The 23,839-nt window shown below is 33.1% G+C and overlaps 3 protein-coding genes across 5 annotated transcripts; 2 read left to right on the forward strand and 1 right to left on the reverse strand.

Moving 5' to 3' along the window:
- The first annotated feature begins 157 nt into the window (after nucleotides 1-157).
- On the forward strand, nucleotides 158-1,153 carry Sld5 (DNA replication complex GINS protein Sld5). Its single transcript, XM_014240600.3, has 3 exons — nucleotides 158-407; nucleotides 458-911; nucleotides 973-1,153. The coding sequence occupies exons 1-3, from the start codon at nucleotides 309-311 to the stop codon at nucleotides 1,092-1,094; spliced, it is 675 nt and encodes a 224-aa protein (XP_014096075.1). The 5' UTR covers nucleotides 158-308; the 3' UTR covers nucleotides 1,095-1,153.
- DZIP1 (DAZ interacting zinc finger protein 1) lies at nucleotides 209-4,396 on the reverse strand. Its single transcript, XM_014240599.3, has 5 exons — nucleotides 4,169-4,396; nucleotides 2,461-4,110; nucleotides 2,258-2,399; nucleotides 2,027-2,189; nucleotides 209-1,661 (listed from the first exon to the last, which is right to left on the reverse strand). Exons 1-5 carry the CDS (start codon nucleotides 4,266-4,268, stop codon nucleotides 1,221-1,223), a joined length of 2,496 nt encoding a protein of 831 aa, XP_014096074.2. The 5' UTR covers nucleotides 4,269-4,396; the 3' UTR covers nucleotides 209-1,220.
- A 1,171-nt stretch (nucleotides 4,397-5,567) lies between these two features.
- nAChRbeta2 (nicotinic acetylcholine receptor beta2) lies at nucleotides 5,568-23,839 on the forward strand. 3 transcript variants are annotated; one of them, XM_036373053.2, is made up of 11 exons: nucleotides 5,568-5,791; nucleotides 6,282-6,475; nucleotides 8,764-8,892; nucleotides 11,145-11,330; nucleotides 13,886-14,018; nucleotides 14,234-14,361; nucleotides 18,374-18,549; nucleotides 18,718-18,870; nucleotides 19,224-19,306; nucleotides 20,237-20,343; nucleotides 23,105-23,839. In XM_036373053.2, the coding sequence occupies exons 1-11, from the start codon at nucleotides 5,734-5,736 to the stop codon at nucleotides 23,318-23,320; spliced, it is 1,563 nt and encodes a 520-aa protein (XP_036228946.1). In that variant the 5' UTR covers nucleotides 5,568-5,733; the 3' UTR covers nucleotides 23,321-23,839. The 3 variants fall into 3 exon arrangements, with proteins under 3 accessions (XP_036228946.1, XP_036228947.1, XP_036228948.1); XM_036373054.2 differs by having other exon boundaries at nucleotides 5,571-5,791; nucleotides 19,227-19,306; XM_036373055.2 differs by lacking the exon at nucleotides 5,568-5,791 and adding an exon at nucleotides 6,008-6,112.

Consider the following 23,839-nt stretch of genomic DNA (forward strand, 5'->3'; position numbering starts at 1 on the left):
AATATATATTTATTAATATTAATCAATAATGTATGAAGTTTTGGAATCGGCGTTAATTTATGTCTGTATGAACCATGGTACGATGACCCTTTTACGATGGTATGAACATTTGACTGAAACAGCTGATTGTAATGACATAATTTTCGAGACTACTCAACAAGGGTTAATCAATCATCCAAAACAAAACTTTATCTCTGACAAAACCCTATTTTTTTGTACTTTATTTCATTTAATTTACATTTGCGCGCCATAACTTATATGTATATAGTCAAATAATAAACTCCACAAAATACATTTTCATAATAATAATGTCTGAAGGCGATCTTATTCCACCGCTAAGCGATTTGGAGCACAATGAGGATTTTGAAGACCCGGCTGACGAGGAGGAACTGATAACAGCTCAGAAGGTGTCAAGATAATTTTGCCTCTACAATTTTTCTTATATTTTTACTCACAGGTCTTGGAAATTGTTGAAACGGCTTGGCAAAATGAATTATGTGCACCAGAAGTTCTTCAACATCAAACCGACATGTTGGAGCTGATGCTGGGACAGGTGGCACATATGGAGGAGAATATGAAGGATTTAGATAAAAATGACTTTCGATTTATCGTACATCAAATGGAGTTGGAACGTATACGATATGTGATGGCTAGTTATTTACGCTGTCGCTTACAAAAAATAGAAACCTACACTAGACATATTCTTAACGAAGAGGAAGCTAGAGAAGTTGCTGAAAAGCGACTTTCACCGGAAGAGTTCAAGTATGCGCAAGAGTTTGCTGATAACGTTGAACAGTACTTTCAGCAAGTGGCGCTGCAGTACATGCCTAATATGCAGCGTGCGGAAGCTGAACAACGCATAGTGCGACCGAATCTAATGAGTCACGTATTCATTAAAGCTAATATGGATGGTAATTTTAAGTCTGCAGTAATTAGTTTGAGATTTAAGTAAAATAAATAAAAATTTTTCAGTTCCGTCTGTTGTCGTTGGCGTTGATGACGAGGAGGTAGATTTGACTGCTGGTTCGCAACACATAATACCTTATCAATTAGTGTCCGATTTAATATACAAAAATCAAGCGCAGCTAATATAATATTCCTATAATAGTTTAGGTATAATGATATTAATATACACATTTTATTATTTTTTTAATACGTATGTATGTATATATAACATTGGAGTTTTAGACATATGCATATCGCTATTTAATGATCAATGGTTAAACCCTCTCGCCACTGCCATCAGTGTTTTGGCTAAGTGTATTAAACATAACACGTTTACGTGTTAATGGCACAGGTGGAGCAGTATGTATTTGTGCAGTCGCTAATTGCTGATTATCGACATTTATATCGTCGACATTGGGCTGTCGCATGGGAGAGGCGAGTATACGTTCTAAACGTTGTTTGAATGCGTCTTTTTCACGCATAGTCTGTGTAGTTTGGATGGGCGTGGACGTCAACTCAAGTGTTTCAAAGCTTTCTAATTCTGTGGAGACTTGTACGTCACCGCGCTTCTGTGGCGCTACATCGTAAGTCGTTTTCGGCTTTATTGGTTTGGTGTGCATCAACATATCTTTAACGGGCGCGGGAAGTTTTGTTGAGCACAGCTTATCCACCAGCTTCTTGATTTTGTTACGCGTTGCATTAAAGTTGGCATATTTCTGTGTGTAGGGAAAAAACAAAATTTAAATATTTGCACATAAATAAAAAAAACGATTGCATCGAAGTTACAATACGTTGCTTTGAACAATAATCCATTCCAAATTTTGTAAAGATAAAGTTTTCCATACAACGACATGTATTTTATCGTTCAGTTATTATGGTAGCTATATGCTATCGTGATCCGAATGGGGAAAAGAGGATGTGTGCAAAATTTCAAATCGATATCTCAAAATTTGAGGGAACAGTTCGTGTATATACAGACAGACGGAAAGCCTATTTATATACATATATATTTTCCTTTACGTTTCCTTCTGGATATTACAAACTACGTGGTAAACTTAATATATTATTGCATGTAACATACCTGCTTTAATTTTTGCCGTTTGTCAACTAGTTCCGAATTCATGCGTTGGCGATACGCTGTGGATATGGCATTTACTTTCGGTTCCAAGCCGGCCGCAATTAAGCGTTTATTTACCATTCTCTGAGCATCGTTTCGTGTGAATATTTTCGGTTTCGGCGGTGCTCTAAGTATAAGAAAAAATATGCAGATATAAAGAAATTTTAGTCAGGAACTATTTGTCATTGGGTTTACTTAGGGTTTTTCACAATATCTAGTTTTTTTTTTCCTTTGACATTTGCCGGTTTCTGAATAGTTGGAGTTAGTTCCGTTTTACTGCTACTTTCTTCACTCTCACTACTTAAGCTCTCTGCGATGTCCGTGCTGTCGTTTTCGACTGTAAATTGTAAATTAATTTTCAACAATAACAACAATATAGTTGGTAAAACACTACATACCTTTTTCTTCAAATACCAAATCCGCATTCTCCGGCTTTACAAACGTTCTATTGCTTTCCGCGCTCAGCGAATACAATTCTTCGCCTTGCATATTCTTCTTGTCTGTCAATGCTGTTTCAGCACTTTTAATTGTACGCACTCTTGGTTTCGGCTTCCCTGCTGACGTCCCCTGTCTAACTGCTTCATCCAATATTAAATACGTTTCATCAATGTGCTTGACCTTATTTGGTGCAACGACTTCCGAAACCGTATTTATGCTTCGTCTCATGCGTGGCATACGCTTCGCTGCTTCAGGCTTCGGTTCAGCACCTAGACTAGAATCACTATCCGTGGGATTAAATGCTGTATATGTTATATCGCCTTGTGGTACACTCGTTTCCGCAATGGAAGCTATGCGTGTGATAGTTTTCACTTCTGCGTTTTTCGTTTCCTGTGTTGCATCAACTGTAGTTTTCTTTTCGCTCACTATCCTAAGTTCAGCAGCGTTGCGCCTCTTTATTTCGCGTTCAAGTTCGTCCAGTTTCTCTTTATAGTTAGCTTCCATGTTATGTACGAACTCTTCCAGCTTTTCAGCGCTTTTTTGTCCGATTTCAACAACTTTCTGCGTTAACAAGCGCTCGAGATCTTCCACTGAGGGAGAACCATGTCTTGGCAAGGTGGCTGCATCTATGCGTTCCTCCTCCACTTTGGGTTCGCAGGTCGCAGTCACTGTTGTCACAATCGGTGCGGCTTTTGTCTCTTCCAATGTGTGCACGATTTCGCCAAGCTTCCGATTAATTTCAGCAATGGACTCTTCATTATTGGTTTGCTGCATTTGGCGCCACGCTTCAAATTCTTGTATTTTTGTCTGCAACTTGTTTAACTGTGCTTTGCGTTCTCTCATCTCGCTGCTATCGGTGCTGGCGCTATTTAAGGTCGCATCTGCGCCGTCATCTTGTTCTTTAATCTCCAACAATTCACTCTGTATAGCGATGCTCTTAACAGTTTTCGTTGGTTCACGTGGCGTACCACGTCTGCTGCTGTTTGACGCTGTCATATTGCGTTCACGGATATCGCGTTCCGCATTGTTAAGGCGCTCTTTAAGTTGCTTAATTTCCAGCTCCAATTTGATGGCGTTTATCAATTGTAAATCATTGTGCTCTTTGGTGCCGGCGGAAGTCTCGGTATGCCGTTCAGAAATTCCAGTGTCATTACCGTTAGTAGTCCTTCCCAGAACTGCTGCATTGTTTGTTGTCCGCACGCCGTGACGTCGACTGATGTGTATATTCAGCGCGTCGTTGCTGATGAAGCTCTTAGTACAGAGATGACATGGATATACCACTTCGTGTATTGCCTCGATTTGTGTGATCTTTTTATGTAGCTGTAAGATCTCATTATTCGCTTCAGCAAGTGATTTTCGCAATTTTGCAACATCCATTTGGGATTCGGCGTGCGCCTCGCGCAACTCACATATAGTTTCATCGAGAAACTTACGACAGAAGAGCAAATATTGTATGGCGAACTGCGAGACTATGAAATACTTGGCTATACCACTATCCAATATATTTGTATCCAAGATTGTGGCTAAAGGCGCTTCGGAGAGATGCGCCAACAATGCATCCACCTGCTCGATTCGTTGATCCTGCAGTAGACGTTCAATTTCGATGGATCCTACGAATACAAATTGTTGTTTGGATTGCGTTTGTAATTACGATTTACATTTGCCTACCTAAGATACGCCAGTCGATCGGTCCATCTTTGTATTGCCGCAACTTAAAACCGGCTTCACGCGCAACTTGTGGATAATTGTAATTGAAATTTTTTGCCATTATCGTGTGCAAATCAAAAAGCACACATTATTGTAAATAAAAAAGAAATCCACACTTCCTGAAAATATATACAAATTAATTTTGTTTGGCCCAAACGCTGACAATGGTCGCCAAGCAACAATGTAGCTCTTCACTTGAGGGGGTGAAATAATAGGAAAGGGTAGTTCATGAAATGCTTATCGCTTAACGTTGCTGCATTTGGTAAATAACCACTGCCTAAAACTCATCTTAGAGGACCGAGGTGATGTTCGACATGTTTCTTCTTATGGAAAAGGTAACTGAGTTAAGTCAGGGTCTTGCGCTGTGTGAAAGTTGATGGGTATCTTCTGTGAGCAACACGAAAGCCAAATACAGAAGCAGGCAGGAGGAAGAACTATAAAATGTGAACGATGTGACGCAATTGAATCCTGAAGCATGGAAATCGCGCGGATTACCGGATTTAACGCTTCAGTTGGTGGTTTACTAGGATTTTGTGGACCCAATGCTTTAAAGTTCTTGATGTAATTTTTTTTGTAGTTGCATAAATAGCAACGCATATGGAAGGCATGAGCGACTTATGAATCGGTTTCCGTTGACCTGATTATTGCGGATAACGGAAATATGTAAAGAGTAAATAAGATGGCATTCACAGTCACAAAATGTTTGCCTATTTCTGGAGTTATCCGTCAAAGTTATCGCACTTTACGTAGTTTGACAATTCCGTTACATACGAGGTGGTCGTGATTATTAACCGATTTTTTATTTCGTCGAATAATACGTATATCATACATATATACCCTGTTAGGCGGATGAAATACGATCTCTTTTAAACCTTTCAATGGTGATTATGACTGTACTAAGTTTGAGTGGTCTGCTTAAGGGCACCAGTACTAAGTTATTACGTAATTGGGTAAAGGTATATCTAGCTCCAGCGTCAAATTTTTCTAGCAATTGTAAACAAAACATCACCCCTTCTTCGTTCATGACGCACCTATATATTTTCCTGTTGAATGCCTTAAAAAATAACAGACTTGCATAATATGAAGTATTTTAATTCACAAAATGTCCATTATGTTTTCACAATACAATATGTTGAAGATACTTGAAAAAACGTTAAAAAATATAAATACAAGTATATAAGTACATATAATATAATATGCATTTAAACAAGTTCGGTATTATTAATTCTACGCAAGTGCAAAATTTGTATAAGAATTCGAACTAAAAACTCGTTAATACAAGTATTGTTGTCAAAACCTGCTTTAAGGGAAATTTCCCTTACTTCAAATGTCATCTAGATGCCGATACAGCATCCGCACAGCTCGGCGCACGCAAAAACTTTAGTCCTGTAAAAGAGCGCATCCTAAGCGCTTGGACTGTGTTCGTCAGTGGCAATAATTTTTAGTGTTAGAAAAATATGTGAAGCAATTTTGTACAATTTTAATGTGTAAAATAATAAATTAGATAACGTTGGCTACTCGCGAAGATGTTAAAAGTAGTTTTTGTGCATTTTTTACTCCTCTTTGCCTACAGCAGTGCAACGCGTGAGTGGCAAGAAGAAAAACAAATAAACGAAAACTTTACTTATTTTTTTGGGGTGTGGAAGAATTCTATGCATTTATATTCTGTATACTTTTTTGCAATTCTTATGTGCTAGGGGTAGTTCATATTGCTGACAGCTGTCAGTTTGACATTAGCTCGTGCGCATGCGTTGATTTACTCTGTTTTGGGTTATTTTTTGCAGTTGGATACAATAAATTTACACTGTAGTTTGAGTTTGTTTGGGAAGTTTTTATGTTTATTATTTACTTATTGCTCATGTTTTTGTTTACGTTTGGCACGTGCTCAGCTGACGTGCTTATCAGGTGTGTTCTTATTGGGAGAAGCTTTTAAGTATTTAGGGATATTTATTTCAAATACTTTAGCAACGATTTTTTTACACTGCAGTTCTAAGCTGTACTTTTCTTTTTAATTTAAAGTATTCTAATTTATTTTGAAATTAAATTAATTTTCTAAAATACCCTTAACTTTTAGCTCCTGTCAGTTTTGAGGCAAATCCAGACACGAAACGTCTTTATGATGATTTATTGAGTAATTACAATCGACTCATACGCCCTGTTGTCAATAATACTGAGACATTGACAGTATGGTTAGGTTTAAAGTTGTCCCAACTCATCGAGGTGAATTTACGAAATCAAGTTATGACCACCAATTTGTGGGTGAAGCAGGTGAGTAGATACATCAAAATTGGCACTTTTTCGCCAATTAAATAAATAAATATTTTTCTTCGATAACGTAATCTATATACGAGGTGTGTTGCAAAAATAACGGGCATTTTCGTTTCAAAAAAAAAAAAATAATAATAAATGTATTCATTTGACTCATTAGTGTTGTCGCCTTCAAAATAATACCCTTGCGATATTTGGCACTAATGCCAGCGCTTTTTCCAATCATCGAAACAATTCTCAATCTCATGTTTTGGGATAGCCCTTAGCCCTTTAAGGTTCTTTTTATTTTTGGAAATAGGAAAAAGTTACCCGGAGTCATGTCTGGCGAATATGGAGGCTGGGGCATCGTTACAGTATTGTTTTTGGCCATGAATTCACGAACAAATTTTTTTATCCATTTCTATCCATTTTTAACAAACGCAAATCGCCAAGCTCATAAAAACATGTCGAACCTTAGCGGCTGCTACAGACAAAATTAAGCGATGGATACAGCTGAAAATTTAATCGTATTTCAGGAGCCTGTACATACTCGTATAGCAACATAATAAAAAAATTTGACAATATAATTTTTTGAACATACCTCGAACAGTGCATGTAAAAAGTATATTTTAGTTTATATAAAATTGCGTATATATGATTATTAATATGGCTACGGGCGGCGAAGGCTTAATCCAAAAATTTATAAATTGTATTTTTGTATCCAAGGCCGTCTCTTCGCAGTCAATACAAACGAACGTATTTTACATGCAAAATCTTCTTCGAGCCTATTAGCTTGGTTTGGAATATTACAGTTCTTGCTTCGAACTCCAAAAAATACACTTCTTATTATTGTTATTTTAGGTATGCTGTTCCAATAAAAATTCTTAAGGGCTTATAGATATCCACAGCTGAATCAAATTTTTGCAGAGCGTGCGTTCCTAGATGCAACTGCCTTCCTAAAGCCCGTAAAACGGCTTTAAAAAGATGTGAAAATAAATTTGGTGGTTATACCAAGGCTCTCAAACATCAACCGTAGATGATCACAAAAAAAGTATTGACTGTGGTTTTGAGTTGTAAAGCGAACATTCGTATAGATCTATTAGCTAAGCTAGTTCAAAAGCTGATAAATTCCAGATTAAGATAATGGAGTCGGTCTTCTTTATATTCGTTGGAATAGCCATATGGTGTCTCGTCCCTTATTGACTGTTGCCTTACTGGTAAGACATAGTGCCGCTTTAGATCAGATATACAATTTCCTTTTCAGAACTTCTGAATGATTTAATGAGAACCATTTTCATCTTAGAACTATAACCGTTCGTTAGATAATGGCTGTCGAGGGTTGCCTGCCGGTAAAAAAAAGTTTACGTTTTATAAATTAAAAACAAGAAAAAACGTTGAACTCGGTTGCACCGAAGCTATAATAACCTTCACAATTATAAAGGTTCCTTACTAGAACTTGATTCCGATCGTTCATTTTATATGGCAGCTATATTATATAGTGATCTGATCTGAACGATTTCTTCGGAGATTGCGTTGTTGCCTCGACAAATAAAAGAGTTTTTCATACAAGAGTTGATTACGATATAGGACTACTATAGCATATAGTTGCCATACAAATTGAACGATCGAAATCAAGTGCTTGTAATGAAAGGTTTTTCATTTGACGAGATATCTCCAAAAAATTGACATACATTATTATATAAGGCAATGATAGAATCAATGAAATTGTTCAAATCGGATCACTATAGATTATAACTGCCATACTAACTGAACGATCGGAATCAATTTTTTGTATGGAAAACTTTTTCTTTTGACAATGTATCTTCACCAAATTTGGAATGGTTTATTGTCCAGTCCTGTGTATCTTCCGAAGCAATTGTTCAGATCGAGTTACTATAGCAGATAGCTGCCATAGAAACTGATCAATCAAAATTAAGTTAGTGTTAAGAATCTTTTGTATTTGTAAAGGGTATTATAGCTTCGTTGCCACCAAAGTTAACGTGTTTTTTGATATGGTTTAAGTAAAATACGAGATAGACCTAGGGAAATGTTTATAACAAATTAATTATGCAACATAATAAATCTCCAAGTCTTTCGTTTGAAAATGTTGTTTAAAAAATACTGTAATTTTTTTCAAGTCAATCGGAAAAAATTTATTGAGCTAGGTTATGTTTTTGACATGTTTTTTTTTTTGAAAATGTTGTTCTGAGGAAAACAAACTTTTATACCTGCTCCAAGCATACGGTCGATGCTGAAATACTGTTGTAACCTTAACTTTTAACTTTTTTTAATAAAACCAAAATTTACAGCGTTGGTTCGATTACAAATTACGATGGGATCCTGAGGAATATGGTGGTGTTGAACAACTTTATGTGCCATCTGAACATATTTGGGTACCGGATATAGTGTTGTACAATAACTGGGATGGCAATTATGAGGTGAGTAATTAATACAAGTATAGTATTTACATACTAGAAAGTATTTACATACTATGTACGAGTAAAATTTAGTTTTTCGTATGAATTATAAGCCGGAAAAATTCAAAATAATGCCTATGTATAAAATATACACAATAAAAAATGTTTATTAACAAGTAAGAAAGGCTAATATCGGGTGTAACCGAACATTTTATACTCTCGCAAAAATTCTTTTAAAATTTCTGTAAAATATCTGACAGGTTGACCGATATTTTCGGTAAAAAGTTCGCAATAGGAACTGGCGTCCACATATACGGTATCTGGGGCTTGAAGAGTTTTGGTCTGATTTGGACAATTTTTGGTCATAAGGTCACTTCAAAATCACTAGCAAAGTTTTATCCGGATACATTGATTGGTTCTTAATTTGTATACTGGAAAGTGAAAGAATCAGATGGAATTTAAAATTGTGTTAATGGTTAGTAGACGTGGTTTTTGTCTGATTTCGCCCACTTTCGTTACCGTGTTGTAGAAAAGTCAGGATAATATTACGTTTCGAATTTGGTTGATATCGGTGAAGTAGGTCTCGAGATATAAATTTTCACCTAAATGTGGGCGGTGCCACGCACATCGTCGTAATTTGACACCGGCTCCTATAAAGCCCACTCGTACCAACTCGGGTATAAAACGCTATGTCTCTGGCGCATTTAGTTATAGATTTTTCGCACTTTTGGTAGTTTTTAACAAAACCGTTATTTACCCATTTTCATAGGGTAGGTAGGGATACTAAAAATATTTTCCCTGAACGAATTTGGTTATTATAGCTTGAATGGTTTAGAATATATTTACATTAAACTAAATAGGGGGCGGGGCCACTCACCTTTTTAAAACTTTTATCAACGATTGATGGCCCTCGCAATTAAATAACAATCTTGTATCTAAATTTTTACTCAAGATATCGCTTGCATAGACGGACGGACAGACAGACAGACAGTCACTTGAAATTCAACTCGTCTCGTCATCCTGATCATTTATACATATGTATACATGTATAACTCTATATCTATTGGGTCGTTCGCTTGGTAATTTCGTTGTTTTTAGTGGGATTTTTTATTGTGTATCTTTTACCATATTTCGGGAAAGACATTGATTCCACGCTCATAAAATTTTTGATCCTTGTAGGCAAAAAATTGTCCAAATCGTTTTTGACGTCTTGATTTGAGGTGAAGGTTCCTCTATCTAAAAAATTTTGCACAGACCGGAACAAGTAATAGTCCGAAGTTGCTAGGTCTGGAGAATATGGTGGGTTTGGTAGCACATCCCATTTAATCTGCAAAAGCTTTTGGCGAGTCATGAAACTTGTATGCGGTTTTGCATTATGTTTTCGTGAAACACTGCACATTTTCTATTGACCAATTCTGGCTTCTTCTGTTTGAACAGATCACAAAATTTTTCCAGCTGATCACAATGTACTTCAGAATTAATCGTGTTATTGTCAAAATAAACGATCCCTTGGAAATCTCACCAAACAGACAACATAACCTTTTTTATGGTGATTATCGGCCTTCGAAGTGGTTTGAGCTTTTTCATCCTTTCTAGACCATGATCTCTTGCGCTTTTCATTCTTGTAAACAATCCACTAGTATCGCTAGTTATAATGCGCTTCAAAAATTCATAACTTTTTTGACGTTTAATAAACAAATCACAGTCGAGATAAATTTCGTTTTGTAAGAACATAAGGAACCCCTATGTCAAGCTTCGAAATTAATTCTAGACGTATGCTTGTGAATGGTTGCACTAGACAAATTTAATCTTTAAGTAATCTCTCGGTGGTGGTATATCCTCAAGATCAAAATTACCGGAACTAATCCAATTTTGGCATTGGCGTTCGGTCAACACATCTTCTCCATTACATCTTTTATGGGACATCAAAGAATAACTACAATATATTCCAAAAAAATTACGAAATTTTTTTACAAGCAAGCCTTAGTATATCAGCTGTTCAAACATATAACAGTAAAGTAGTTAAGTGTGAAGTTGGCTGCGAAAAATTCAATATGATCAGCTGTTGTCATCAAAGGAAATTACTTTGTGAACGATCCAATATCCCGATCAGTTTTAGGTGACACAAACAAGCGTTAGGAGTATAAAACCGCAATAGAACAAAAATAATTTTAAGAATATATTAAATAAATGGTGTTTAATTACATATATCCATACTCACAAACATACATGCATTTGTAAAATATTTGTCTACGTATATGTGCAATCCACAGGTAACACTTATGACAAAGGCAACACTAAAATACACCGGCGAGGTCTTCTGGGAGCCGCCAGCTATCTACAAGTCCTCCTGCGAAATGAATGTCGAATATTTTCCTTACGATGAGCAAATTTGCTTCATGAAATTCGGTTCATGGACATACAACGGTGCACAAGTGGATTTGAAGCATTTGGATCAGGTGAGCGCCAGCGTAGTGTTGGCAAGAGGGGAATGCAAAGCTACTGCAAGCCACAGAGTTACTGAACGAAGTAACTTTTATGTTTTCAGTTGTATTTTATTATTATTATTTAACTTTTGCTATGCTACTCTTTTTTTATTAGTTTCTCTGTTTTCTAAATACATACATACAAACAATTGTAGATACTCACATCAACTTTTAGCCACAGTACCATTCTCGCACCGCTAACATATTTGCAATTTATGCGCCACAATCACACAAGTGTTGGTAAAATAAGTTAGATTTATATATGTTATGTATGTGTGTATGTGCACGCTTGTATCAATTTTTAGATCGTAATAAATAAAATGGCGGTGCGCTTGCTCCGCTGCAGGTTTTGTTTGATTTGCTGGGGCCACAGGTTCCAGTGTAACTTTGCTTGATTGGGTTTTACCTTTATTATTTCGGTTTTGTTATAAATTTTGATCTCTAAACTGACGAGGTGCTACTCCAAGTGGGAATATGAATTCCTGAGCAATAAAGTGTGGCCAAAGTTACAAAAAAGTTCAGTACCGTAGCAACAAATGCATAAATGACTACACATAAATCGAAAAAAATTTATTAGAGTTATTTATTATAAAATTATATACTGGTTAAGTCCACATTTGGGTGCTGGAGAGTTTGTAGCTGTTCAAGCGACGTGATTAAGCCAACCTATCAGCGAACCTGGATCATATCTGTTACATAAAGACATTCTCGGCCTAAAGCCAAGCAGTGGGAAGGAAATCATTTTATTAGATTTGTGGAGACCAGACAAGATATCAACCAATGTCATAAACGATGCTAAACTACACCGTGCTAAAAAAAACATATACAATATGAACATGTTAATTACAATCAATTATCTTTGAAATTGACACCCAACTCTCATAAGATAACTATTTGTATTAAGGGGTTACATGGGTTTAATGGGTTTAAAAAAATATTAATATATTTATTGTGTTATTTAATTCTAAAATATCTCTAGAATATTGTCTCAAAATTCTCAAGTTGATCCTAGTAATAGTTTTGGAGATACAGTCTTGAAAAGTAGCGCGTTCGAGGTCACCTTTAAACACGTTTTTCTCGAAACTGTGTTTACAAAGTTGGTTGTCAAGATTTCTCGCGAACTACTTAACAAATCTTAATGATTAATTAATATGGATATTTTACATAGGTCTTCAAGATAAAATTTATATGTTTTGAATGAAGAAATTTTTTTCAATTACAACTATTTAAGAAAAAATCGAGAAAATTTGAATTTTATTGTAAAAACGTCTGCCAAAAATGAAATTTTCAATTTTGTTTTTTCATTCGTTCAATACCTAGTTTATGGTCTAAATTAAAACACTTATTTTTAACTTCCCGCTAAGAAAATGGAAAATTTTCTAAAAATCGGGAAGATATTGGTTTCACCCCATTTTGCAAAAATCGAGTTCTAAACAGATCTCGACGTTCTGAGGGTCGAGGAAGCTTCCCCGAACATGTCTACGATGATGTCCGTATGTCTGTATGTATGTGTGGATGTATGTGTGTGTGTGGATGTATGTGACCCTCTTATAACTATTAAACTGCTCAACCGATTTGAATAAACTAAACGGCATTCCAAAGGGTTTCATTGCACTTGAATTTCGTGTAAGTTTGGACCCAATCGGACCAGTAGATTTCGAGAAATCTCAAAAATAAAAATTTTGAAAAATCGTTTTTTTCGAATTTCGATCCAAAAACTAATCAGTTCTAAACCTTGAAGAAACACATCGTTTGCCGCAAACCGGGTCGAAATCGATTGATTTACTTGCTAGATATCGAAAACGAAAAATTTCGAAGAGCTCAAAAGCAGTGAAAAAAGCGAAATTTGAACGTTAGCGTATGAAATTAGAGGGAAGTTGCAGGGATGGCCCTTGAGGCCAACCGTTTTCCACATTTTTTTCTTTTTACTTCATATGATCCTTTAAGAAGTGCTGTTGTCAACGCGGTGGTACCGTTTTTCCGAGGGCATGCCATCATAGTAACCAAGTTTTGAGTATTTTCTTTAGAAAATTTCAGACAATATTTGTCAAATAAGGGTGTTTGTAATACTGAAAAATTTGAAATTGATTTTGATAAAATATTAAATTTTTTATATAAAAAAAAATAACCCATTTAGGGGTTAACTTTTATTTCAATATCGTTCGCGATGCATGATTTATCCATTGATAACTTACTTACTTCTTGAATCTTCGTATAACCGGGTAAAGGTTGGCCATATTATCGTGCACATTGCAGTGTAAACGATTTCTTAGTATGAAGTTTTAAAACTGTGCAGGCAAATATCAAAGTTGAGTTTTGTACGATATACAAACAGACGACTAAATATTAAATATTTATGAAACTTGAACAGTGGCGTTAATTAAACTGATAAAAACACATCGACAAGTATTAGAAAGCATACATAATTTCCCCATTTCTTCATTTTTATTAGTTTTTTGGGTTTTATAGTAGTTTTTTGATTTGCTTTATTTAATTGTTATGCTATTTTTCAAAATTATCGTACATAGGTTCCTGGCAGTAATCTAGTGCAAATCGGAATTGATTTAAGTGAATTTTACTTATCGGTCGAATGGGACATACTTGAAGTTCCTGCAACTAAGAATGAGGAATACTATCCAGACACATTGGAACCGTTTTCTGGTAAAATAAAGATTATATTAATGATTTTTATTATATTCTAGCCAAAATATTTAGCGTATCTTTCAAAAAATTTACTCTAAAATGTTAACAATTTTGCATATTATTTTACAATTAACCATCGAATTGCGTTCTATTATTATTTTTTCCAAAATATCTTGTATAATATTATATATCTATATAAACTCAAGTCTCTTTGAAATATTTTTATTTCACAGATATAACATTTAAGCTCACCATGCGTCGCAAAACACTATTTTATACCGTTAATTTAATTGTGCCCTGTGTTGCATTGACATTTTTAACGGTGTTGGTATTTTATTTGCCCAGCGATTCCGGCGAGAAGGTAACAAATTCTGTAAAAAATTTAGTTTTTTTTACTAGCTGTATTCTAATTGATAGAAAAGATAACAAAAATGTCGTCATATGAATTAGTTAATGGCTCAAAATGTGTGTGTTCTAAGTGAATTAATTGTTCAGATTTTTGAAGAATTTTTAAATATATGTATTTCAGCTGTATATTAGTGTACTTGTATTATGCATGTTTTGTTTTGCAAATTTTATTTATACTTTTATATACTTTACTATTTTTGTATTGACAAAAGTTTTTTACTGCTTATAGTGTTTACTGTACTTCTAAAAAATGCTTTATATTGCATGCGATCTCTTATCAAACTATTTCTAAAACACTTATACCCTTCAAATACATGATTTACTTTCTAATCACACTTTCACTGCATTAAAAAAGTCTAATTGAACATTTATACAATAAATTTGTGCTAACATCATAACTTGTATGTAGGCAATTATTAATTTCTTTCACCTTAACGGTACTTTTAACCTAATAAATGTTGTCAGATTGAGGGTATTATATATATTTAGTTAAATGTTTGTAAGTGTGCTAAGTAAATGAAAAATTGACAAAGTTTTTCTTTTAAAAATAATTTTAAAGAACTTATTTTATTTAGATAAAAAATATTAATATTACACTTCGCTAATTTCTTTTGGTAAGATTAAAAAAAAAAATGCGTACAAATTTTAAGAATTTTTTCTTATAAAAACTCTGTATAGATATAAATACATATGTACATATTTTTCACCAAGAAAAAGCTATTCAAATAAGCATACACAAAAAAATGCTTATAATAATATAAAAGATAACTATGTTAGTTTTTATTTTTTTAATAAATTTATGACTCAAATGATAATGCACAAAAATAGATACATATATAAATATATATTTTTTTGTTTGTTTAGATACATAACAAAAAAATAATAATTCCAAAATAAGTTAGAAATGCACTAAAATAGCTATTAAAACTATTTTTTGAACAAACTGAATCATTTTAAGCTTTTAATACTCAACAGTTTTGAAAATTTTCAATAAATAACTAATCAATACTAACTACTAATTAATCAAAATATATTTTTCTACATCTGCGTAGCTTAGTCTATCAATTTTTATTAGCATATGCACTCTATACTCTCTTTTTGCATTTTAATCACTTATTAATGCCGCATACTTATTTCATAATTGCCCACCTGAATGAAATTAAGCATAGGCGTACTTCAAGTACTTTTAAGTACCGAGCCATTATCAGCAGCTTTTTTACCAAGGTTAGCTGCAAAAAGTATGCGCTATGCTTAATAGAAGTAATGAAATCGCATAACGTAAATTCATCGAAAATCAAAAATTAAAAAAAAAATTTATTCCAAAAGATTTAAAAATAACGTTAGTTACACAAATTAAGTGAAATACTCATCTTTTCAATGACATCGCCCTCACTAATACCATACACACACACACACACGCATACCTACAGCACAACGTACACGCATACAAGAATATCAATACACATACGTACTTACATTCATACATACAAGTAAGCTGAGATCGGTTGGTTTGCTCGCAGTAGCGCCGCAGTTTTGATTGTAGTTTTTTGCTGGTATTTGCAAACATTTTGACAATTTCAATTTATATGTATGTATTATTTTGGTTAAACGATTTTTTATTGTATACAAATTGTTGTTTTTGTGTAGCAAATACATCAATACAATTAAAAGCAGAAGTATAATACGTAATAAAATAGAAGTGATACTTTGTATGAGAAATGTGGGAAAATGGGAATTGGTGCATAAAGTTTGTTGTTTTGTATGTTGAATTCCATTGTCTGTAAGTTTTTTTTTTTAAATTTATTTGTGGTGTTATTGTTTGCCCGGTATTTCAAGGTTTGTTTAATGTTGTCGTTTATATAGTGAATTATTTTATTTTAGTTGATAAACTATTTATATATACCGAGTAATAAACTTTCAAACGAAGGATCGATAAAAGTAAATCGATAAAAATTATTTAAATCTTCTTTTAGGAATTATCTTTTTTTGAGAATAAAAATAATGCTAAAAAGTAACTAAGTCTTCAGTCTCTTTATTTCTAATCGCTATTTTCATGGGCGTCTTGATGAAAGCCGTCAACTATAGAGAGTTTTAAGTCGCCTCCGTGCGGTTGCTGGATATTATTGAGAAGTAGTAGAGAACTAGTGCTGCGGTGTAGCTACATGGGATCCATTTAGATCTTTCCCTCCAAGAAGCATACTTATTTGTACAAATTCAAAGAAGCCTACTACCGCTAAGACCCATTCAGTGGATGCAAACCTCATAAATGAAAGTAATTTCTTGAGATTCAAGTTTTGGAAGCTTCAGAGAATCAAATGTTGAAAATAAGTTCGATCAACATTTAGTTTGTTACATGCGATATATATCAAACTGTTCCAGGGACACAAGTTAGAATATTTAATGGTGAAATAAGCCGAAAAATCGATGAACATAATTTATGCTACAACAACATCAATGATAATTCATTACATATCCAACTTTCAAAGTCTTTCCATTATTTTCTTTATGACGTCGAAGATTAATGGTTTTTTTTTTCATACACACTTCAGGAAAGTAACAGGCCGAAATTTTTAGTTATAGCTAGTTTTATTAGTTTTGATGTATTATGACTTTGATGATTTGTGTTCAAAGGTACTACCTCAGCGTATAATATATTTTCGATTTGTCTTTTGACTAATATAAAAAAAGTTTTTCTAATCGAAATAATCACTTGGCAGGTTTCACAGCTGTTTTAAAGTCAGCTTAAAACTTATTTGGCACATAAACTATTAGGTCACAACCTAAGTGAGGAGTAAAGTAGAACCAAATAAGTAGCCTAGGTAGTAAATCCACAAATATTTTTATTTTTTTTGCATACATGAATGAGAGGAAGAATTTCTTTAAGGGTTTTAATTAATTTTAACTCTCTTAGAACGAAAAGTAAGTGCACTAATACGACAAGAATTTAAAAGAAGCCGTTATATTATTTAAATGTAGAGTATGGCATAAAAATGAATATTTTTGATTTCTGAAATAAAATAGGTGTGTTGACGTCTGATATTGTTTACGAAATATTTGAAGAGCTCTTCTGATTTGAAAAAACTTCACTTAATTTTAAAAAGCCGAATAGTTTTCAGCGTATTATGGTAGCTTGCGAATATACAAGTATATTTGGTTACTTTTTTACTTTTATCTTTTTATAAAGCGTTTTTAAGGAAAAAAGTAGATAGTGGCTATCGAAAACAAATAACAGATAAATGACAAACAAATTTATTAATAAAGTGATTTGCTTAATTTGTGTAAATAACGCTATTTTGTGGCGATCCACAAACAAGCATTTTCAGTTCCTGCAACGAATATATGTTTGTATGTAGATTTTTTTTATTACTCAAAATTAAATTTAATTCTTGTTAAAAAAAAATTAGATAAATCTTTGTGAAAACAAAGGCAACTTATGTTGACTTTTAGCAATAAATAAACGAAAAATCCAGAAAAGAAAAATTAATTAACAAAAATATTTCTTGTTGCAATCTACAGATTTTAAATAATTTATTGCTTAAAGCTCTCTGACTTGTATGTGCATTTGTGTCAAAATTACTCAAAATTCTAACTACAATTGTTCAATTTGTTTACTTTGTGTTATTTTTGTTTTTGTTCAGTAACTAGTTGGACTAAGTTTACAATTGGCAATGAATATATTATTTGATAGTTTTTATTTATTTTGTTAAATTGGTTTAACCGTATGTACTGTATGCATATTTGTTGATTTGAGTGTAAAACGGTTTGCTCGTTTTTTTGCTTGTTTGTCAGGTGGATTTCTTGGATTGACCAAGCTCTGAAAAAGCAAATAAAAACCAAAAAAAAAAAAAATAAAAATGAAAAAAGCGAACATGTATTTCAAATACCATTACACTGAACAAAAAAAGTATTCAAATTGCTTGAGCTTGTATGTAGAAGAAAACTCTACACTTGAATTTCGTTGGCAGGTTACGTTATGTATTTCAATTCTTGTCTCGTTGACTGTGTTCTTCTTGCTGTTGGCTGAAATTATTCCGCCAACATCTTTGGCCGTACCGCTGCTAGGCAAATATCTACTCTTTACAATGATACTGGTCTCGTTGTCCGTTTGGACAACGGTATGTGTTTTAAATATACACTTTAGGTAAGTCACATAGTATATTTATGGAAAATAATAGATTATTTTTAACATTTTATGATTTATTATATGATATTAAGAAATCAAGTGTTTGAAAATATGCTAGAAAGCGAGCTTACATTTTCATGTGTGAGAATATTAAAACAAAAACATATTTTTATTGTATGAATGTAGATCACCGTCTACGCATAAAATGTCACCACTTGTGCGTAAACTCTTTTTACACTTTATGCCAAAATTGATGATGATGCGTCGCACCCAGTATACATTGCCAGACTATGATGATTCTACGCCCAGTAATGGTTATACGAATGAAATTGATGTGCGGTAAGTTTACGATTTTTTTTTATATTTATTTAAATACATTTAAATATATTTGAAATAATTAATATTTTTAATAAATCGCCTTCTAATTATTATTCACTTATAAAAAACATTTATTTTATTTTAATTTTTATTTAAATTAGAAACATGTGGCAACCTTTTTCGTTATTATTAAATTTAAAAATTGTAAAACAGGCATTTTGAGCGCACTTTAACATTTAACATTGCTGCTTAAGCTCCTTTTTGATCTCGGTTATTCATCATATTCAAAGTATTTATGTATGAATTCTAAAATTATAACTGTACTATCTTTTTTTTACCGTTATTTGATTACTATTATGCAATCCAAATGCAAGCAGCGATAGTATTAGCGATTTTCCCAGTGAATTTAAGGACAGTCAAGAGGGACCGTACGATAATGGTGTACAAAATTCGATTGGTGAGTGTATAATACTCTAAAATGCATAACACACTAAAATAAGTAAATAAAAAAATGGTTCGAAATTAAGTTTTTGAAGTTTCCAAGTAATACCCAGCAAAAAATATCCCTATATGTATATATGGAGCACCCGTTAACTAAAGGTAACCGATATATACCTTTTCCCCACTGATTTCCAGTTTGTTTCAAGTGGCCTTATTCCCATTTATAATCACAAGCGCTTTTAAAAAGATAATAACACATAAACATAAATTTCTCTTTAACTCATGACTTTAACCAAAACCTACTTTCTTAGTAGAATTTGACTTGTTAAAAGCATCGACACGATGAAATTATATAGAGAAAACATATATGGCTTCGAAAAGTCGAAAGTATATTTCTTGATTTCAGCAATCGATTTTTCAGGTAAAAATTAAAAGATCCAGAAAATGAGACAGAGAGAATTGCATAACAGCATAGTTTAGTTACAGTTTAGTGAAACTTAAAATTATCGACTTTGATATAAATCAAAGGAATTTATGCAATTTATTTTAAGGACTAACTATCTCTTTGATCTCGAAAAGTCCATTCAGATACAACTTTCCTCGCTTTGTGTGACAGTTCATACCTTAATTACGGGACACTGGCATATAGGATGTATATAAACTAAGTAATGATTGCTTTTTCAACCTTAACAACCCTTAACAACCCTTAACCTTGAAGTCCCCTCATAAAATACAATTTTACAAATTTTCCTAAAGAGTTGTGCCATTTTAATTTCTAACAAGAAATGATTATTTCTAGATTCTAGAAACGGCGTTGGTTATTTTTCTTGTAACTCGTCTTAATTCTGAATAGGATAAATATCTTTAAGATTAAAATTTCCCTTAACTTGCTCACTACAATTTCGATATCTACTATTTTTCTATGCTCTTTTTTCATTTTCGCTAGATTCTGACAATGTGATACCGCGCAATTTGACACCCGAAGTGCTGCAGGCATTACGTGCGGTGCGTTTTATTGCGCAGCACATTAAAGATGCCGACAAGGATAATGAGGTGAGTGTTTGAAGGCATGAAAAATATTTACATATACACGTAAAGCCCTGATGTTAAATATTTTTTATTGACGGCTCAAGCAAGGACTGCGTCTGACTTCGATTCGTTCGCAACAAAGGACTTAAACATTCACTGAATTTAGAAGCACTTCTTTTTCTATTTATTTGCTTAGTTTCTTTTGGTTTATTGCATTTTTACGACGCTTATTTGTTTGTCTTCGCGTTATTGGTTTACTATTTTTTATTTCCACTTCTTTAGTTAGTGTGGTGGTTGCCATGTCATACTCTACTCCATTTTTGCTATTATTATTTTTTATGAATAACACCCTGTGAATACAATAACAATATTCATGATAAAATATTAAATATGTTTGAGTGTTGAGATGAAGGGCACAGCGGCATTCCGTTTGGACGGAAGGAGAGATGTGGGCTGTATTAGAAACGTTCTAAGATTTATTTTCATTTTGGTTGTCAGTTTATTGATTGCTTAAGGGGATTTCGATTGATGGCGTAAATTCTCTCACTTATAACGGCTCTTTGTACAACAACTAGGAAAAAACAAGTCCATAAAGCTGCGTGATTTAAGCGTAATTTATAATTTATAGCCATAACTTTTCTGCTGCCTGCACATTCAAGAATGCACTTCATCTATTTATTTTACACATTTATCAAATTTCTATTGCAAATAAATTTGTTGAAGCATACTTGCCGTGAGTTGGCACTCTGAACTATTTTGAACAAATTATCGAAGGCATGTTAGTTATTTATTCGTTCGAAAGGTTAATGGCAACTGGAAATCCGAAAAAACCGAGGGTTTCTTTCGTCTCAACAAACGTTGAAAAAACATTACACTAATTAACACCTAGGCAAATTAAGTTCCACAAAATGGCATGAAACAAACAAGTAAGGCAGGGTTAAGTTCGAGTGTAACCCAACATTTTATACTCTTTTAACTTTCAAGTGCCAAAGCAGCGAAAATACCTTCAGGTGTTAAGAAAGTTTTATATTAAAAAATGTTGTGAATCTATTTCACATGCATTATTCGACGAAATTGTAAAGGGATTACAATCAAATTTGGTATTATATTAAGTTATATTATAGGTCATAGACTCACTTAGTTTTATTACTATATTATACTTTCCGTCAGTTAAAATTTTATTAAAATTATCTTCACATGAGATATATGGGATATAAACTCAACTGAAAAAGCTAAATTTAACACAATACAAGTATAATGAGTTGATCTCAAAACATCAACTAGAGCGATCGCAATTCATTATTTTAAGAATATAAGGTTTGGACCAAAGTCTAGACCTAATTCATTTATATTCACACACAATTTTTAAGAAAACTTGTTCATTTAATTTTATTAAAGTATCACACATATATTGGGGACAGAGAAAGGGATGGGCTGATTGTGTTAATTTTGATATTGATGAGTTTTATAAATATATTATATAACACTTTGAACGACAAGTTCGGCATAATGTTTGTTAAAATAACAAAAATCAATATATGCATGTATGTAGTATTTCGAGTTGGGATAATTTGTAGACTAAATTCACATATTTTCGGCATATAACTAATAGTATATCCAATATTATACGTCCAGTTTATTTTTCATAGATATCTTACATATTGACTGATATATAAGTATGGCATACGGTCAACAGGAAATTTGAAAACCTTATATTATTATATAGGCAAGTTTTCACCCGATTTTACTCATTTTAGATACAACAATGCACCATTATAAGATAAATTTATCCCTTGAATTAAGACAATTCTTCAAATTTGTCTATTAAACCCTGAAACACCAAAAAGAAAACGTCCGTCCGTTCGTATGTATATATACGATATTGTTCGGCCGATATCAGACTATTATAGAATATAGCTGCCATACATACTGAACGATCGGAATAAAGCTTTGGCGAGATATTTTGGGATTGATTACTTCCCAAGGCAATGATGCAATCTCCGAAGAAATTGTTCAGATCGGATTACTATAGCATATACATATGTAGATGCCATACAAACTGAACCACTTGATCAAGTGCTTGTATGGAAAACTTTTTCATTTGAGGAGATATTTTCATAAAATTTGGCGTGTGTTATTGTCCAAGGCAATTGTGCAATCTTCGAAGAAATTGTTTAGATGTTTTTTTACCAAAAAGATCTTAATCATTTCATTTCTTGTTTTCCTTTTCAAATTTTCATAGTCGTAATATCAAAAACATGATCCAATATTATAGGTAGGATTGAGAAATATTACGGCAGCGCTCACTTATATCGAAACGTTGAGCATCTCTCTCAGTGAAACATGAGTTGTGAAGATGTTACAGGCAGCATCAGGTTTCTGTAATGATAATGTTCTTGCGATGGATAACCTCATCTGGTAACTCATATAACCAAGTAACACAATTTAGTTAGGCTTTAACATTCCATCGAAGAACCGAAAATTCTATCTCTACCCTACACAAATTCTCGATCATATGCATGATCACAGTAGTCTTGGTACATAAATATGCCTTGATCCTAATATACTTAGATCATACGCAGTTGTTTCACATTTCTTAGTTTTAATTGGGAATAGTTCAATTTAACCATGAAACGCAACTGACACTCAAGTGCCTAACTGCATTTTTTAGTTTACAACATTTCACTTAATGTTTATTTTAATACAAATAAATCCTAATTGATATAAATACGTATATATTTTTAATTTTTGTTTCATAACTTATCTTCCTTACTATTTACACCAGATCGTCGAGGACTGGAAATTTGTATCGATGGTATTAGATCGCTTCTTTCTCTGGACATTTACGCTGTCGTGTGTTTTCGGCACTCTCGCCATTATATGTCAATCGCCATCGCTCTATGATACACGCCAACCGATCGATCGCCAACTCAGTGACATACCGCTGAGAAAGAATAATTTCATGCTGCCACCAGATATTGTACGGCAGATTGTTAATTAAAATATTTTAATGTGAAAATACAAGTTTTTAATAATAAGTTTTAAGGTGTTTAAGATTTAAATAAGGTATTAGGTGGATAAAAATTGAAAATAAGTTGTTTAATACCGTGTGTATCTAAGGCACTGGATTACATATTGAGTAATATTGTTATTGAAAAAACTTATAGTCTGACACAAACAAAATAGCAAATACAGCGAAAGTTAGTAAAGTTAAAGAAGCTTATGAATAGAGAATTGCTTGCATCAAATAAAACAGATTTTAAAATTCGAATCACCCCCACATACAACTTTGTAAACTATAAAAAACTTTGATTAGGAATATAATGTTGTCATATTTCTAGTTATTAAGATACGCATACATACTTATATAATGCTTGCAATCCCATATCATTCACATCCACACATATGCCATACAATCTTAGAGAAGTATTATACTTAGAAAATAAAATTAATTCGCAGGAAAATGGTACTTAATGTATAACTTCAAACAATAAAAACGATCACATCAAAACATATTTAA

Source organism: Bactrocera oleae, chromosome 2 (assembly GCF_042242935.1).
Source record: "Bactrocera oleae isolate idBacOlea1 chromosome 2, idBacOlea1, whole genome shotgun sequence".
Lineage (NCBI taxonomy): Eukaryota > Metazoa > Arthropoda > Insecta > Diptera > Tephritidae > Bactrocera > Bactrocera oleae.

Excerpts from the sequence above, each read along its gene's own strand:
- Sld5 (XM_014240600.3), top strand. The coding sequence starts at position 309 with ATGTCTGAAGGCGATCTTATTCCACCGCTAAGCGATTTGGAGCACAAT. Across the intron at positions 408-457 it reads AACTGATAACAGCTCAGAAG|GTCTTGGAAATTGTTGAAAC; the intron begins GTGTCAAGATAA and ends TTTTACTCACAG. Across the intron at positions 912-972 it reads CATTAAAGCTAATATGGATG|TTCCGTCTGTTGTCGTTGGC; the intron begins GTAATTTTAAGT and ends AAAATTTTTCAG.
- DZIP1 (XM_014240599.3), bottom strand. The coding sequence starts at position 4,268 with ATGGCAAAAAATTTCAATTACAATTATCCACAAGTTGCGCGTGAAGCC. Across the intron at positions 4,111-4,168 it reads GATCGACTGGCGTATCTTAG|GATCCATCGAAATTGAACGT; the intron begins GTAGGCAAATGT and ends TTGTATTCGTAG. Across the intron at positions 1,662-2,026 it reads AACGGCAAAAATTAAAGCAG|AAATATGCCAACTTTAATGC; the intron begins GTATGTTACATG and ends CCCTACACACAG.
- nAChRbeta2 (XM_036373053.2), top strand. The coding sequence starts at position 5,734 with ATGTTAAAAGTAGTTTTTGTGCATTTTTTACTCCTCTTTGCCTACAGC. Across the intron at positions 14,019-14,233 it reads CACATTGGAACCGTTTTCTG|ATATAACATTTAAGCTCACC; the intron begins GTAAAATAAAGA and ends TTTATTTCACAG. Across the intron at positions 18,550-18,717 it reads GTTTTAAATATACACTTTAG|ATCACCGTCTACGCATAAAA; the intron begins GTAAGTCACATA and ends GTATGAATGTAG.